The sequence below is a fragment of the Morone saxatilis genome, unplaced genomic scaffold, assembly GCF_004916995.1.
Source record: "Morone saxatilis isolate NCDOM2014 unplaced genomic scaffold, NCSU_SB_2.0 Contig3, whole genome shotgun sequence".
NCBI classification, from domain to species: Eukaryota; Metazoa; Chordata; class Actinopteri; family Moronidae; genus Morone; species Morone saxatilis.
Window position 1 is genome coordinate 17782937 of NW_023339873.1, and position 18409 is coordinate 17801345.

General features: G+C 37.5%; 1 protein-coding gene across 1 annotated transcript in view; it reads right to left on the reverse strand.

The window, feature by feature from the left end:
- The window catches only part of sntg2 (syntrophin, gamma 2), a gene marked incomplete in the record, with an annotated part of 68976 nt that overhangs the window by 32961 nt on the left and 17606 nt on the right, over window positions 1–18409 (reverse strand). Inside the window, 1 exon segment of the mRNA XM_035673379.1 lies at window positions 2022–2146. Coding sequence (XP_035529272.1) covers window positions 2022–2065 — 44 coding nt within the window.

Sequence of the window (18409 nt, forward strand, 5' to 3'; positions counted from 1 at the left end):
AACATACCTATGAACATTGTTTCATTTCCTAGAGCCTCCTAAACGTTATACACTGGACCTTTAAGAACATAAATGATTATCGTAAGTTATCTCACCAACCAAACAGTCAGTCTGATCATGCTCCCTTGAGATCATCTTGTCAAAGATTCTCTGCTGTTTACCCCTGTTATTATCCACACTGATATGTGTCTGTGCATTCTCATATACCCATGTCAGGCATGTTTAACAGAGCAAACTCTGATATTGACGTGCTCTTTGCCTCCAAGGTTCCTTATTGACTGAACTCTTCTATTCCTGATTCAGCACTGGGTTATTAGACTTAGTGTGACTAAGCTCCAAATCTCATCAATACATTTCTTCTATATTTCACTCTGCACTACGCAGTCATTAAACTGTTGATTTGACTTAAAATCTAACAGAATTTGTATAACAGGATTGTTGATTTATCCAAATACAGCCTAGAAGGAAAGAGGAATTCCTTACCGAGGTATCTGAGCAGTCCTCAGACAGTGATGTGAACTGTGCTATGAATAGCAACTTTTTTACTGCAGTGTTTTTTAATGATCATTTTAAAATATGAAAGATTGTAATTGGATCTACAATATATGCCATAGTATTACAGTTGGAGAGTTTGTGATCATTCTGTACGTAAATGCATTTCTTATGCATTTATTTAAATTTTTACACTGTAGAACTGAATTTTTGCTCACTTTAAAGCGTTCTGTTTTCTTTCATTTGTTATTATGTTAATGACTGAATAACCACTTACACTTTTTTTGGGTAAAATAACACGAAAAAGAATATTGTATTTTTAATAGTTTTCTTTTAGTATAATTATTTACTACACTTATAGATTCCACAGCTGATGATGGTTGGGGCAGGACGATGATGATGACAATGGAGATTGATGGATGATTTTATAGATGATGGGGGGGTGATGATAGACAGCAAAAGTATGTTATTTTTCCTTATCTTTGGCAGCTGCCTTGGGCTTAAAATCAGATAATACGCAATGAGGTGTCCAACAAATAAGTTTAATAAACACATTTAATTAACTGCAGTGCGTCCCATTGTTTTATTTTATTTGTTTACTTATGTACCTGCTGTTCTTGAATTATACAACTAGACACGCCCTAAAGAGTAAGAGACTGCTCAGCAAGAGTGCAAGAAATTATAAGGACCACTGACTACGGTGAATAATTTCCAGTTTCAATAAAAACTAATTAGAAAAGATAAAAATACATATTTCATTAAGCTCCCTGTTTTGCTCATATGCCCAAGCAAAGCATATGGTCATATTCAAAGTTAAATTGTCACAATAAGGTTGGATTTAGACCCAGAAGGTTGCCAGAATATTAAATGTGATGAAAGTAATTATTTGAAGGTGTTAAGAATCTTTTCTTGTTAGACTTGGATAATAATAGTTATGTAATTAATGTCTGTCATTAGCGTTTTACACAAATAGAGTTAAGTGGTTATCAGCCATTACTCCCCCCCCCAAAAAAGCACATGACTATGTGAAAATGACAGAAAACAAACAAAAATACAAAAATATGTTATGGTTGATACAGAGAAAAAAGATGGAGTAATTGAATATGATTCAGCCGTGTATACTAGCATGCCCTATGGGACCTGTAATTTATGACTGCCAAATAGTAGTAGAACTTTCTGTAATTTCTGTACAGAAACAACAAACCTTTCCCCCCCCAGTTTGGAAATAAAAAAAAAAGATTTAAAAAGCTTCCAAATAAAAACTGTGAATTTACTGTACACATGAAAATCAATACAAAAAGGACAGGCATAACAATCAAATGCATTTACAAGTTCGACCAGTGTTCTCAGTCACACCTTCTGAGCCAGAGCCTCACAGCTGCGGTGACCTTTTAAGCCGTTTATGCCTGTGCATAGATATTGGCATTAACATCCTCCTGCCTAAATGAAAAGTGCTTGCTAAGCCAACAACTGTGCTCAGTGAACTGTGCACCTTAGAGGTGAATTATATCATGCTGGATTACCCTTACCTTAATTTATCGGTGCCAGCTTTGTATCTGGAGACTCTGGCCATCAACAAGGGCAGGGAGACGGCATCCAGCCAGCGCTTCTCATACTTTGGTTCATTAGCTGAGGGCGAAGGGGGTGATGGAGCCTGCGTGGAATACATGAACAATGTGATGAGTTTCCTGCTCCCCTCGCCAAGTCCTTTTGATCATTGAGGATGTAGTCTGGATGCAACATTTGTACCATTAACATGAACAAAGAATTCCTGTCTTAACCCGGGCTAATCAGCTGTACAGTATATAAAGATATAAAGTCCTGACCTGCAACTGGATACACTCCGAAGCTTCCACTGTTTTTCAGTGCAGGCTTGTCTCCTCTGAGTTTATAGAATTGCTTTCCAAAATGCATTAAAAACAGCAGCATTTGTAATTTTTTACCAGGTGCCTAATTATTACAGTTGTACAGTAATCAGGTATTCTCACATTTTTATTTTCTTATGCACTAGGGCCAGTTTCTTTGGTGTGTTGCATAACAAAGTCCATCATTTGGTAATTAAGCAGACAGCAGAGCAGTGTTCTTCAGACATGACTCAGCTTTGCATTAAATTGAACAAATCTTTGCTGTAGATATTTAAAATGTAAAATTTCCCTCACTGTTTTGTCACTTCAGTAAGTGGCTTCAATGAAGAAACGGATTTGTGGCTACAACAAACAGGTAAATACAGCGCATTGCTTTCTCTGCTGAAATAATTATTTGATTAATCAATGAGTTGGCTGAAAATAAATCAGCAAACAGTTTTGATCAATGTTCATTTGGTATTTTTGCTTTGTAAATGACAAAAACATTTTTGCTCTACCACCTTGCATCACGAGGCGCACTATACACACTTTGTTTTTACTGTGTGTAAGTGTAATAACTGTATTTTAAGCTGTGTAGACACATACGCAAGTAAAAAATAGTAGGCTACATTTCAACACTCACACAGATCCAGAGAAAATGGACCCAAAGTGGATAAAAACACACCAACAGAAAATGCCTCTTCACATTCATTAATGACAGAGTGAAGCTAGTTTTGATTCTATCTCAACTACAAGTGTTGTGGTGTTATGAAGTCATGTTAGTGGAAAAATACACTCACTGCTTAAATTGATGGATTACATTCATCTTGGCAGCAGTTTGTCTCTGTGAGCTCTTTTTAATGGATTTTTGAAAACAGGGAGCCTGCAGTATGAGCATCTGACTGTGGCAAATACGCAGGTGCGTTTAGGCTTTTCATAGGCAGTAATGAGCATTAGAAAAAAGCTGAAATTGCAGCTAAAGATGCCTGGCTTAAAGCAATAATAAAAGGTGTTAATGTGGCATGGAAACAGCTTTGTTTTTGAAAGCTGTGCACTGGGTTATGAGTACTTTCCTGATAGTGGCAATACATTTGGAGGCAAGCAGGACTTCAAATTACTTTAGAATGCACTTTACGGCAATTCACTATCAGTATAATGGTCAACACTTTCTTTCCCCACTAGCAGCCCAGAATAGAAGTGGAAAAAGTGTCTAATAGGCTACTCTGTGCTTGTAAACACTGTCTCACATTCAAACTCTTTTGTGCTAAAGATTTCTTCTTGACAATGGCTTGAAGGCTTTATATAACTGAAATAAAATTGATAAAATGATGGATGATTGCTGCATAACAGTGTGTATATCCTTTAAGAAGAATAAAGGAAAGGAGAGAAGAATGTATTTGTATGGCAACTTTCAACAACAAGGCTATTCAAAGAGCTTTACAAAATACATAAAAAGCATTTTAAGGTTGTAGCTGGTTGAGATATAATTTGTATGTAAAATCTTAAAGGCCCTGCACACATAGTCCACCCACAGGTGTTTTCACTTACGTTGCCTAAATAGTACTGGACTCCTAAGGTCTCACTCGCTCTTCTGCTCAATTTGGTGTACCTAAGGTGAGACAACTTACCCAGTTATTATTAGTGGATATAGTTTGATAAATTCACATAAATCTGGGAAAACAGTATTTCAACCCAACTAACACCTGACTAGAGGTCTAATAAGCCAGAGTGATTAAAAAAAAAATTGTGGGTGTGCAGAGCCTTTAGTTTGTATGGTAACTAGTAACTATAACTGTTGAATAAATGTAGCAGAGTAAAAAGTACAATAGTTCCCTCTAAAATGTAGTGGAGAAGTATCAAGTTGCATAAAATGGAAATAGTGAAGTACAACAGTACAAACATTTCAGTTACGTACAGCACTTCAGTCAATGTACTTTGTTACTTCTGATCACTGAAAAACTGAATGTTGCTTGTGCAAGTTTAGTTTGGATTTTGTGACAGTAAGCATACCTGGTGCAAATGATCTAAGAGGTCTTAACAGTTCATAATGAAGCAGCAGACCTGTATTTTGGCACTATTTTAACACTTACTTTCACATTTTCATCTATGGATGAAAATCTATGGATTCCAAATCCAAATAAGAAAAATCTCACGAATAAATAACTCATTGGAGAATTTAATATTGCTTGGACAGATTTGTTCGCTTTTACCACCAACACACGCTGGCTTACCAGTATGCTTGATCTGCAGTGAGAAATTAGCATTATAAGGCTCAAATATGTCTTGCGGCTCCAGGCAGATTGTTATTTTTATTTTTTTTAAATGGCTCTTTTGATAGTAAAGGTTACTGACCCCTGGCTTAAACCAACAGTAGGATTTAAAAAAAAAAAAATCAATTCTCACTGGTCTTACGGATGTGTCTTGGATTTGACTGGTCTTAAATGTGTGGCCCATTAAAGGTGCTGGGGCTCGTCCCCTCCTGCAATTACAACTGTGAAATACATATTTTAATGAAAAATATTATTTAATTTTTTCTTGTGTTTCTTACAGAAACATACTTTTACTCTGTTATGCCAAATGCTGATGTCCTGCCCATCCAGTTGCAGAAAAAAAAAGACACTGACAGCACAATGCAGAGATGGCCTGACCTGGGACTTACCAGCTAAAAGCCACTGAAGTGTGCCCAATTATTATGGCCTATGTGAAGGAGCAATTTGGTTCAAAGGAAGTCAAAGTGCCACGTTGTTGTGCAGAGATTTCCATCAGACTCAAAAAGTACTTTTCACACGCAGCTCTCACTGCACAGCTGATGCACACCTAATGATAAACAAGGTGAAACTGAGCCCTCTCTTCTCTATGATAGAGAGGAGCTCAGTGTCTGCAGTGATGCTGTTGCCCTACTCAACGTCATAGTGGAGAACAACCTCCAGCTAACCCTCTCAGAGAAAGTCAAACTCCTCCACATTCAGATCAAACCCCATGAGAACATTGGAGGCTGAGAGTTGTTTCTCTATCTTGAAAAGGATAAAAACATTATTCTGAAACTTTATGTTCAACAAATGTCTTAATGTGCTTGCCACGCTATCAATTGAAAAGAGACTAGTAAAAGACATTCAGAGTTTTATCGCCAAGGTCATAGCCAGATTTGCATCCTCAAAACCATCGGGCCAGTTCAGCTGTTGTGAGCTGAAGTGAGTATGTAAAAGAAATATGGCTGATAATGCCCTGTCGCTAAACTAGCATCTTTATCGGGATATTCAAGATGTATGTAATTGTTTTATGTGATAACAATGCACTGCAATGTGTTTTAACTGACTAGTATGTGTCCTATAAAATTATGTATCATTTCATATGTGTGACGCTGCATTTAAATTTGTTTCATTCTATTGAATGACGTATTGTTGTTGTATTGATGTATGTTTTAGACTGCTACACTATACAGGGTACAGCTCACAACCAAAATACACAGAGTTACCTATAGGCCCGTTGCTGCATCTAGTGGAAAAGTCCCGCCATGTCACTGGTGAGGACTAGCAGCAGCGTACTGAATCAGCTGCAGTTGTCTGATTGACTTTTTATAGAGACCTGTAAGCATTACAGTAGTCAAGAGTACTAAAGATAAATACAAAAATAAAGATATGTTTTTCTACATCCAGCTCCTTTAATTCTTCATACATACTGGATCATAGTAGGGAGATTGGAGATTTAAGCAGGGGCCAGTCAATTCAATCAGGATTTTGAAACAAGCCTTCACTTTTATTGATAGTCAATGCAAAGACATCTGGAGGACATCAGACTAGATTCTGGCAGCTTTGGCTGTTACAAGAACATATTTTTGTGTGTCACTGGCATAGCAATGATAACTTGTGTAGTATTTTTTTTGAAGATTTGGCCAACAAAAATGGTCCAAGTATTCCCATGTGTACTGTATTCTGTATATTATGTTACTCAGATATGAGCAGAAACAGGCATACATCAGCCCCTCGAGAGCAATAAGGTTCTCAAGACGTTCAAGGAGGCTGTCATTGTTCACAGTGTCAAAGGCAACACTCAAATCTAGTGATAGCAGGACAGATATAAGAACAGAATCCATGGCAGTAAACTTAAAATTTGCTATCCTGGTTAGTGCAGTTGCAGTAGCTTAGATAGAGGGGCTATGACTTGGATAGCCACCACCTTTTCCAACAGTTCTGACATGAAGGCGAGATTTGAAATATGTCTGTAATTGCTTAGAGTTTGAGGATCAAGGTTAGGTCTTTTCAGTAAAGGAATAATCATGGACATTTTTCAAGCAGTAGGTACAATACTAGAACTGAGAGATTTATTGATGATGCTGAGAAGACAGCTTCATAGCAGATTGAACAGTTCTTTTGTGAGGTTGCCTAGAATGGAGTTTAGAGCACATGTGGTTGGGTTAGATTTTTTTTTTTTTTTTTTAGAAAAAGTGTTAGTACATTTGTTGAGTAATGATTAATTCTATTTTTATTACTATTGGTATCAAAGTCAGAATTGGTGCTTCACAGCACAAAATACCAGATTGTGACATGTTTAAGAATTTCAAGGTTTAATGAAGGCCCTTCTGAGACTGATGGCTGTGCATCAAAAAGCATTCATTCTAAAAGGTCCTGAAGCACAATATGTTGACAAAAGCTTTGATAGCTGGAAGCGCGCCACATTCAAATGCAAATCACACCGCACTTAATGAAGAACAGATGCATTACACATTATCTAATGAGTTACAAGGTAAGGGATTAAATGTGTGAAGCTTTAGCAACTTCAAACAGTGAATCATTCCTGCAGCTAAAGATTATCTGTCAGCACAAAATCCCCAAACTCCTGCAAACAGCAAACAATCTGATGTAGCCCCTGTATCATTATATACACAGTACAGGTAGGTGTTCATCACAAAAAAAAAAACAAAAACAAAAAAATCACCTGCCTTCCCCTGAGTTTAAAATGACTGAACATATTACCAAAGTATTTAAAATAGCCTCTGGGTGGAATGTAGTGAAGAGCAGAGGAAAAACTGCCTACCTTTGCAAAGTGACATCGTATGCAGACCCCCTGTCAGCTTTTCACCAGTAATTAATACATTTGTAAAGAAATTATCATTCTTTGCACCATTTATGTCAACCCAGAACAAAATGTTTTAGTCAACTCTTAAGTGGAGCTCTGCAGAGAGGTGGGGTGGCAGGAAATAGAAAACTATCAGGCTGTCAGAGTGGATTACACTGACAAAGCTGCCTCTACTGAGGAGCTAGAAAATAGTAACTAAAGCCACAGCGTTGTTCTTTACATCAGTCAAACGCTCCTTCATGGATACTGATACTTCAGAGGTGACATGAACCAAGCATAATTATTTCAAAGCATGTACATGAGTCAGGTAAATGGTCCAGGGTGCAATGACAAGGAAATATTTGGCAGTCAACAGACAAAGCTCAACAAATTCGAATCACCTAAAGTGGAGGAAGATGCAAGTTGTGTGAGTGCTTGGACAGCAAAAACATGACTGTATTTTTGTGTCAACTATAACCATCTCTCACATTTTAACAACAACCAAGACACACTGTAGTCAGTGAGATACAGTCAGTGGAAATCTGAAGATTCAAGTCTGAGTGTTTGGCCATGTTAGCAGTTCTGTGAGGCTGTACACAGCAGTGCATTGAATTAAATGCTAATATCAGCATGCTAACATCTTTATGCTGATAATGCTAAAATACTCATGTTTAAGCAGATTTACCATGGTCACTATTTTAGTTCAACATGTCAGCATGCTCTCTGATTTCCTGTTTTGAATACTGACAAAACTGCCCTGGCCATTAGAGTTTTTAAGTGTTCAATTTTTTTAAATTCTTTTTTAAATCTTAGTTTGTATATATAATTAGAGTGGGAGTTTTCATGTCTATCACTGTTGCACCGCAAAACGAAGGAACATTGCAGCTGATCTTCAGCGATTCAGAGAGAGCACTGGAGAGAGATGCTGAGACAAAGACGACATAAGGAAGACCTTCAGATGAAAAATTGTTCCTTTAATATGGTAGGAACTATAAGTATTTTACTCACTCAATAAATATTCCAAGGCACATGTAATTATTTTGTTAAGAAATAAATAAATTCAAGTTCTTAATGTCACTGAATGTTTGGAAATGTTCATGAGTTAGCTTATTTTATTTTTCTTATTAAAAGCAGGTTTTCTTAAACTTTATCCACAGGTTTAGAACAATATGTTGTACAAATGTTCGAAAATGTTTGTTACTTAATGTAACATTGCTTCACTATACCAAAATAAACTATAATTCAATCCCAGACATGCTTTTAGATAAATGAATCAGTGCTGATTCAGTGTCAGTTATGATTAAAAAAAGGTTTGTTCGACAATAAACTAGTGCTTTTAATTTGGTTTCAAAATCAGCCATCAACGTAGAATCAATACTTCTGCCTTTTTTATTTCATAGATGATTTAATCATCCTCAGGAGTTCATACATTTCTGTACAAAATGACATGTAAAATCAGACCAGTAGTTGTTGAGATATCTCAGGACCGACACAGTCATCCCCCAAAAAATGTATGCATGGGGCATTGACGCGTGGTTTAACAGTGCTGGATACAAACACAAAAAAAAAAAAGAGTGTGCTATATTAACTGTGTATTTCCAATCAAAGACATTAGTTAAAATATTATTCAGATTTTTATTGCAGGTCAGATCTGGGTAATTGCTTGGTGATACACGTAAGAATGAACAAATTACACTTTGCACATTGTAACATTACCCCATTATTAAATAAGGTAAAAGTAATTGTGGTGTTCGTTTCTCTTTCTCATTGGAGGAGCTCTATTGTGGTAATGCATGGCAATTTATTTTTTGTTGTATCTGTATTTTTGTTGTAACTGTCTCTCAACTTGCCTCCCTTTTTTTTTTTTTTTAGTTCTTTTCCTACATTTACAGAACGAGTTTCGACACACCCAGTGAATTCAGCTGGCATCCAGCAGTTTTATGTACAGGTATAGAGAGCCATATGAACCTCAAAAAAGCAATGTCTTTTCTGCCAAGAAAATGGGAGCATGATGCACCTCACCCCACTGTGCCCCTTGTGGCTGCGCCACATTCAGGGTTTATTGGGTCTGCTGTCAATGGAGAAATTGCTGTCTCTTACTCTCTCTACCATTTCTCCCTGTGTGACTGCAGAGTGTTAATGAAAAACAGTGAGATTAGAAAGAAGCCCTTCCTCAGTTCTGAGTAACTCAAATTAAAAGCATTTACCACTAATGGTTTAGACTGTTCAAAAACACCGTCCTATTTAACTTCACGTGCGGAAAGTATCTAATTTGTGGTAACATTTGGCCTTTTGAAACAACAAAATAGACCCAAAAATGCAAGGAGCATTAATCATACTCTAGCTTTTTATGGAAATGTCTCGGGGTGTTTTGCTCCTTTCAGTAAGTGGTTGTTGTGCACATCATCAAGGTTATGTTGGTAAAAAAAAAACATCCCCAACCACAGCCTTGGGCCTGGCAGGTAGCCTGCAGCACTAATATAAAATGAAAAGATTTGGCACACAGGACGTCTAACATTCAGCTCGTGCACAATATCTAAGTCAAAAGCAACGTTTCAGCTTCAGCAGCTAGAGATGCCTTATAGCCTTTTACTTTGTTAGCTTGCAAGTTAGCTGGCAAGTGAGCACTTGAACAATTTGGTGAGTGTGTTAAATTACAGATGTGTCTGCAGCCTGCTATAGTCCAGAGTTGTTCAAATATCTTTCTTTGAATGTTTTTTGAATGCAACTAGTAACTCTCATAACAAGTATCTTTGAAAGGACATTGATATTTCAAAAACAATAATTCTTGTTATGATAAAATCAAACTATGAAGAGCAGATTATAAAAACAGTATTAACTGATTTATCTTCTTGGGGGCATCAGAAAAAAAAAAAAACACAATTGCTAAAAGTAGATATGCATCTCCTCTTTTACAGCTGATATGGCTTACGTGCTAGCAAACAGTTTACATATTCAGCAGACACGGAGCAACATTAGCATTAATGGAATGGAAGCATGTTTCTGGTCACCTGACAGTTCAGGTCCAGTATTCACTCCACATTTAGCTCTGTTTTGGTGTCCACCAACTACTGAGAAAAATATGCAATTCCGCATGCGCACACGTCCTTTTAGTTAAATTTCATATTGCGCGTTTCATTTGTTTTGCTTTTATTATCTTTCTTATAAATGCTTGTATTTTTACATGCTGGCCTATTTAATTTCACACAACAGTGTGTGATATTAGCCTCTTCTATGCAGAATTTTAAATCCTTTAACTGAAGTCATTAATGGTAATTTTGGTTATAGTTATTCATACAATTAATCAGATTTCCAAATGTATAGTTTATTTTATTAGACTGAATCAATCATTTGCTATTGTTTCTCTTCTTTAAGGCTGGTGCCCTGAGGAACTTTAATATTAATCAAAGTTATTATTTATTATCTCTGATAATTAATTAAATTTGATTAATTGATTGCACCAACACAGTTGGGTGTCCCTTTAAACCATTGTTGCACCAACAAATGGTGTCACTGTGATTACCATAGCACGTATATTAGCAAGGCATTTTTTATTTTTTTTAACAGAAAACAGCTGTCTGCTTTGGTTGAAAACAACACTGATGAGAGAAGTGAGGGTAAACCAAAACTGTTTAAGCTGCAGGCCATAAAACCAAAACAATGAGCTGAAAGAGACTAAAAAAGCCTGCAGTGCTAAGTGGAACTACAGAATTTGGTGATCATTGTCAGGGGGTTTGTTACTCCTTTCACATTACACAGTCTTTTGCTCCATTATTTGTGTAAAATATTAATTAAAGATATAGATGATAAAATTATGATAATTATGTCCGGCAAATTCTCATTTGTAGACACATCCATAAAAACGTTTTCTATCAAGAATTCTCATTTAAGTAAATTATATATTTATTCAAAGTGTCAAAGTGACACTCAACAGCAAAAAATAATAATTAGATTTCCTCTCTCCTCTTTTACTGTACAGAATGTGCCGAAGTTGTGTAGTACATGTGGAGGTCATTTAGCATTCCAACCCGTGCTCAACGAGGCTTAATGACCCTCTCCATTACAGAATATTTCATACGATGCAGAGTTGCTTAATGGCATGCAATGTTATTTTTTTCTTTTGGGGAAAAAAATAAAGTTATGGGTTGCCCTACTTTTCTGCAAATCTCTATCTGGAGGCTTTCCATCATTACACTCCGAACATTAAAGTGCATTCACGACTCATACTGCACTGAAAAAACGACAACAAGCAATTACTCTAAGAACAAAAACAACCACTCACATAATAGTCCTTATTTGCAAGGCAAGAAGAATCTTGCTTGATATGAGCAAAACCTAACTGGAGGCCAGCTCTTGCTATTTTGTGTTTTTACATGTTATATTTGGAGTCTTCAACTAGAGAATTAAATGTAAAGATCCCTGCTAGAGCCGGCTGACCTATTATGTCCCTCTGAGTCATTGCTTATTTGTTTTTGCATAGGCATGTATCAGGGTTTTATTTTTCTCAAACCAAGTGCACATACTGGGAATTGGAAGAATTGCAAACCATCCAAAGGCCCAGTGCACAGGGATGTTTTTCCTTCTCCATCTCCTGGATTTAAATGGAAAGACTTTAAATCTAGATTACCTATGAAAGGTTAAAGTGGCCACCTGCTGTCCCTCTTGCTTTCTCTGAATAATTCATGTCAAGAGATGAGCAAGAGATGCAGTCTTTACAGCTAATCTTTTCATTATAGATTAACATATTAATATGCAATATCCCAAGCCTTACCATCAAAAACTGTGAAATATTGGCTTTGGGGGGGGGGGAAATTTAAACACTTTTCTTATCCCCCTCCTCACCCTTCACAGTAAGTAACGTTTGGCCAGAAGAGCTCTAGATCAACATCAAGTCCAATCTGCTTGATATTTCTGCAGCATGAGCAACAGTTGTACCTATATATTTATTTAGTCATTATGAGTGTTAGCTGAGTCATTCTTCTAAGATGTGCAGCTAAAGGAAGTGCTGAATTTGTCCTGTTGATACAGGGGACGAGCTGACTGTATCACATTCTGCTTTGGTAAGATTGATTGGTAAAATTCCTCTGTGGGATCAGCAGCTACAGTGAAACTACTCCTCCTATCATTCCAGCGGTGTATACTGTAATCTCATCCATCACCACTCGAAGATCAAGCAAGCTCAACGAGCAAATAACAGCTTTGCAGGATAACATGGAACAAATGCATTATTTTGATTGTTTGTTCTTCCTTTTGACCCTAAGAAAGCACAGCCACTGACTGAACGGTTGTGTGGTTTTACAGGAGATTAAACAAGCATTTGTGTTGTTGTATTGCTATTGTGTGCAGAGATCACACATGAGTCATGTGGCTATTGACATGAATTCCCCACTTTCAACATTTAATAATCAATGTATACACTTTAGCATTCAGTTTTTTTCCAATATCGTGTGACATTATGTGGCATATGTAGACAAATGTACATAGAAAACAAATTTAAATCAATCAGTTAAATACTCAGTAAAAAAGAAAAGAAAAAAAAAAGTCACTCACACAGGAGTTGTCTACAACATCCACAAAACTTGCGTATAATCACTGTAGCAATGTAGCTAACACCCTACTTTACTTATATCACCCTCTGAACTATTCTGACATCAGTGCAGGGTGGAAGAACAACAGGGAGGGCTTGGTTGAGAAGTTTAATCTTCCTCCCTCTGCCAGGGGACCAGCTCCACAGCAGTCAGCTATCAGGGTTGGGACCCACATTCTGGACAGCCAAACACTGTCCTGGCATATATGCGTAGAGGGCGTTATGGATTACTTCACATTTAATAACAAGTCAAAGTCAAAGCGGATTTGTATGAGCCTCAGTCCACAAAGAGAGGCAGAGGCTCAGGCTGCAGCTGATAGTGCTGCTGCTGCCCAGCTAGTGGTTAGCCCTGCTGAGCTAGCTAAAGTGATAAAAGCAGAGAGTTTCTATAGCCAATGAATAGAGTTGATTGGTAGTATTTTTGCCCCTGCTGCCTACCAATGCCAAGTGAAATTCTGTCACTAATGCTGTGAGGTTCACTGTAAACTGCAGGTTTTTATTTGATTCTGTGGGTGTGTGTTACAACAGGTACTTTCTTCACTGATAAACCACGAAAAAATGAATTCATGTTTTATGAACAAAAGGACGGCAGGCTACTTAAGTAAATGTTTTGGTAACCTAAAGCTGTGTTTACACATTGCCAGCAATGTACATAAAGAAGGGGTCATGTTTTATGTCCTTTCGGCCCTTTGTCCATTGTGCTAAGTTACAAATAAAATGTAATTAGTTACTAATTACAGATTTTTCACTGAAAAAAACTATTAAATTACTAATTGCTCAACATCAAAACTAATTGAAAAAAGTGTAACAAAATATCTGAAGTCTCAACACACAGATGTCACATTCTGTATTTAAACGTGTAGAAACAGGAAACTAAACTTGGTGGCTTAACAAACGGCCAGCCTACAGTTTGGAGGTACTTATGGTGCGTTCCATTTACCTCAGAAGTTGACCACATTCAAGTACAACAAGTCGGAAAACCAAACTCTAGCCAGGTTAGTCATTAGCCATTGTTAGCAATACCATTTGAAAACAACATGTTACGCAGTACTTTGCTCATACGAACATGTCCACAGACAGAAGTCGCTAAGTACTGTGTGTAAGACTGATTTAATGAGACACAAAAGACAGGAGCACTAATAAACAGTACATCACTACAGCCTTCATTTAGTTGAGCAGCCATCTTGGATTTTTGAGGTTGGGGTTTGAGAGGTTCTTCCGACTTTCCTAGTTGGTTATTCCATTTCAGGGGGCGTTCCAGTTGAAATTTAAAGTAGAAACTTAGAAATTCTGATTTCCCAGTTCAAATAAAGTGCACCATTACTCAATAGCCATGTCTGGTGATAGATGCACTATCCTGACTGTTAACCAACACACACACCCTTCAAAACTCAACAAATCCCAGGTGTTTCTGAATGTAGGTTTACAGTGGTTAGCAAGAATGCTAATTAGACACAACAGGTAAATTATTCAACTATGGTGTGAGGCTAACCACCTCCAGCCCCTGCGCTGGGTCTGAAACCAGACTGTCCACTGAACTCACTGAAAAAGTCAACTATCTATCTGCTGGTAAAACAGCAAACACTGTTGTTTTAAATTCGAAATGGTTCCAGACATCAGACTGTACTTGGAACGGCTTGCTGAATGGGGTTTTACCTGCGTCTGTCATTTTGTGTATGCACGCTTGTGCGCTTGAACGTCAACCTGACGTAAACGCGCTGCTGTGTCATCACGCACGAGACTACTGGGGTTAACTTCATGGGGGGAAAAAAAAACCTTCATGGGGAAAAAAATCGATCTCATGACCTATGAATCGATATTGTAAAATTTAAATGAAATCAATCCAAAATAGAAAATGGAAATAGTAATCACATTACTGTACCTCATTGCTAAGTATGGGCTTTTTTCACAGCAGATATTTGTCATAATAACAAAATCACAGGTGTTACTAATATGGCTCATTTCCATCAAGTGTAGCAATAAGCTATGACAGTAAACCAGCATGCACAAACCAGGACCCTGAAACTAGCTCATCTAAGTGGAAGTGCAATAATGGGACTACTTACACCTTTATAACTGTTATTAATACATAGACTTTTGTGATTTCACATATATCCCAGCCATACTCCTTCCTACTTTAACTTAACAAGGGGTCTAAGTCAGGCGTTCAGGGTTTTCATCATTTGACATTGTCATCATTTCCTCATGAGATATAGACCCAGACATTTTGGCTTGTCAAACAAGGAAAACTACTGGTGGAATTAACATTAACAATGGCTTCATTCCATTTAGGTGAGCCAGTTCCAGGGCTCTGGTATTGTGCACACTCACTGACACACTGAATGGTAATGCTTTCAGTTACACCTATACTTTCCCTGCATTGATAAATCAAAATGTCTGCAGTGAAAAATGTATACAGAGGCAGATCTCACAGGAATAATTGTCTTCCAAGAGTTCTTTACAATGTTTAATGATTTGCAAATGGACCTCTGGGCACATTAACCCCCCAGCACAGCTTCCTCTCCTTCCATCTCCTCCCGCTCCCTTTAGTGTGAGCCGTAGTTTAAAAAAAAAGGTTAATCTGTTGAGTTATGTCGACAGTTAAAATGCAGATCACGACTCAACCTTCGCTCCTTGGCAGCTCCTGTCAAAGCGACTTAATGCAGAATCAGGACCAACTCATTCCAGCTTGTTAATCACCTGCAGCGGCAATGGACTTACTCTCACATTGACACATTATACATATGAAAAGGAATGATTTATGTAGTCATGTTACCTTTGTTGAAAACAGTGGGGCCTGTTCTTTGTCAGTATGTTCGTCTTCGACATTCACCAGGGTCAAGACTCTTCCTCTCACGCTGTATGTCGAAGTGTCCTTGAGCAAGATACTGAACAATGTGTCCTTAGTTTCTGTTTCTGATGGGCAGTTGGCACCTTGCAGCTGCTGCCATCAGTGTATGAATGTGTGCAGGTGGTGCTGAGTGTGGCATGTAGTGTACAGTGCTTTCAGTGGTCCAATGCCTAGAAAGGCACTCTATATGTACAGTCCATAAACCATTTGATATTGTTAAATAAGAATGCTTATTACCTGTAGCTGGAATCATACAAACATCAGCGCAGTTGATATATGCATGGTGATGTTGCCTGTTTTCTGATGTCTTTTGATCTGATTCAGTAACGTTACCTGACTTCCTCCTTTGTTCCTGTCATAACTACTCTGGCCTCTAGAGGGATTTGTCATTTAAAAGTAAACTTCTGAAATTATCGACACTGTAGTTCTTCTTGGGAGGACTTTGCTCTTCAACTTTTGTTTTGTTTGTTGGCTGAGTTTGCGGACAGGCCTGTAGGTTGGTGTTATGAGATATGGTTAGAGATACTATATAACAATACCACTGTCCCACAGACCTCAGACTGTGAGCTGACCTGATGAAACACAATAAAAGAAGAAAAAAGAAAACACAGCTCCCCCTGTGCTTTAAGTACACCTTTCAAATACAAGTTGTCACCCTGGATGAGGCCAAAATTACAGGAGAACCAATGTGGTTGCCAGAAAACATTCAGTATTTTGGGGTTGGGTTGTAAATATTGCTGGGAGAAGAAAAATATCACACCTACATGGCCCCAGACTAAAATAACTACTCAGCACCTGCAAAATCCTCCTGGCTGAATAGGAGGAAAACCACAGTGGTCATTGGTTATGTCATTGGACAACCAACAGGTAGCTAACTGTTACATTTAAACATCTGCACCCCAATTTTTCCTTCACCTTCCATTAACAGAAGCTTATTCCTAAAAAACTGTACAATGAACCCAAACAGTAGAATCAGTAACTGCAAGAAGTTTGTGTAAAGCAAGTGACTTGGGTGCATTTTGAGCAGATTATTTCCTGCTTTTTATACAATTCTCTGTCTGTATTATGTTTTTTGGTTTTTTTTTAACAATGAAACATTGTTAATAGGTTTCTTTTTTCACAATTAAATTCAGTGTTTCCTTCCCTGATACTTGGGCATTGTTTTATTGGACAATTTACATTTACTTTTCTTCACAGAAGTGAACCCAATGCTCAGATATAGGCCTACTATGTATGTAAGTTTTCTAGGACCCCTTTTGATTAAGAAGCCCTTGCGACCCCCTATGAAGCTTTGGAGACCCCTTTTGCGTGTAACTGTTCTTTCAGGATAGCGACTAAAGCAGCTTTTTTCTCATTGAATTAAGGATTTATTTCAGTCCAAACCATATTTGGTGATTTTTATCTGTCCAGTCTGAAGTATATTTTGTGATTATCTGCCAGGTTAAATGACTCGTTTTGTCAATATAGTTTGGTGGGCCGTAGCACCCATTTGTGTGGCTCTGAGATGCTGGTGCTCTAGTGCGACATCTAGTAGGAGTGAATTTTGTAAATATAACCTTTCACTTCTCTTCAGCACGAACAGCTGAAAACTACTAACCTTGAATTTCTGTGGCTGATGCTGTCGTAATGCAGTAATAGTTCAGCAAGTTTGCTGTAAAAAAGAGTGAACTGCTGTCGCTTTTTTTTGTTCATTCAAAATGGAGAGGGTATTAATGTTTACAGATAACCTTTATTGCCATTAATTCAGTTTGTAGACACACAAATGCCCACAGTCAGGATTTCAGACGTTAAATGTATATGCTTGTAAGAAGTGGTGGAAAGAGCATAGAAAGGGGGGCCAAAGAAAGTATAGTCAAGGCTTTGTGAGCTCACTGAATTAATGCACGGGAGGACATCTTGTTATTTGACACACAATTTTTCCTCTTTCATAATTTAAACATCTTGACAGATAATAACCCTTTCATGTTTGATTAATCACACACTGCTGCCGCAGAAGTACTGTATGCATTTATTCATTTTAGTGGGCTTAGAGTATGTCTGTGTGTGGAAACTTAGAGATAATTATTAGGAATTATTAGGAAATTAGGAAAGTAATCAGTATTTGTTTTAAATAAAGCAAAATCCAGGTGAGTGTTGGATTCTCAAGTAACTTTTCTCAAATTGTTTTTTACCTGAGCTACTCAGCTTCATATATTTTTATTTTATTGTTTCTCAATGTGTATATGAAGTGTATTCTCATTCTCAGCCCCCTTTTCTATTATCGAGTTAACTGACGACCCCTGAATGTGATATATTATATTGATATTTTATGGATATGTAAGGCAGTTACCTGTTTACGTCACAGGGTGGCACTGTGGCGCTGTTTATGCTACAACAGTTACAGAAGTTCATTCATTCATTTGTAGTTTTTGAGATTTGTTCCGTGTAGGACGCCATGTTTTCTTTAGTGTTTACTTTCCTTTGCCCCGCAAGGTAAGCGTTATAACGGCGTCCTGCATTATATTCAAATATTAGTGTTAAAACCGCCCATTCTGTTAATTTGTTTATGCTGCTTGTTCAATTACATGTCAGGCTAAAGTC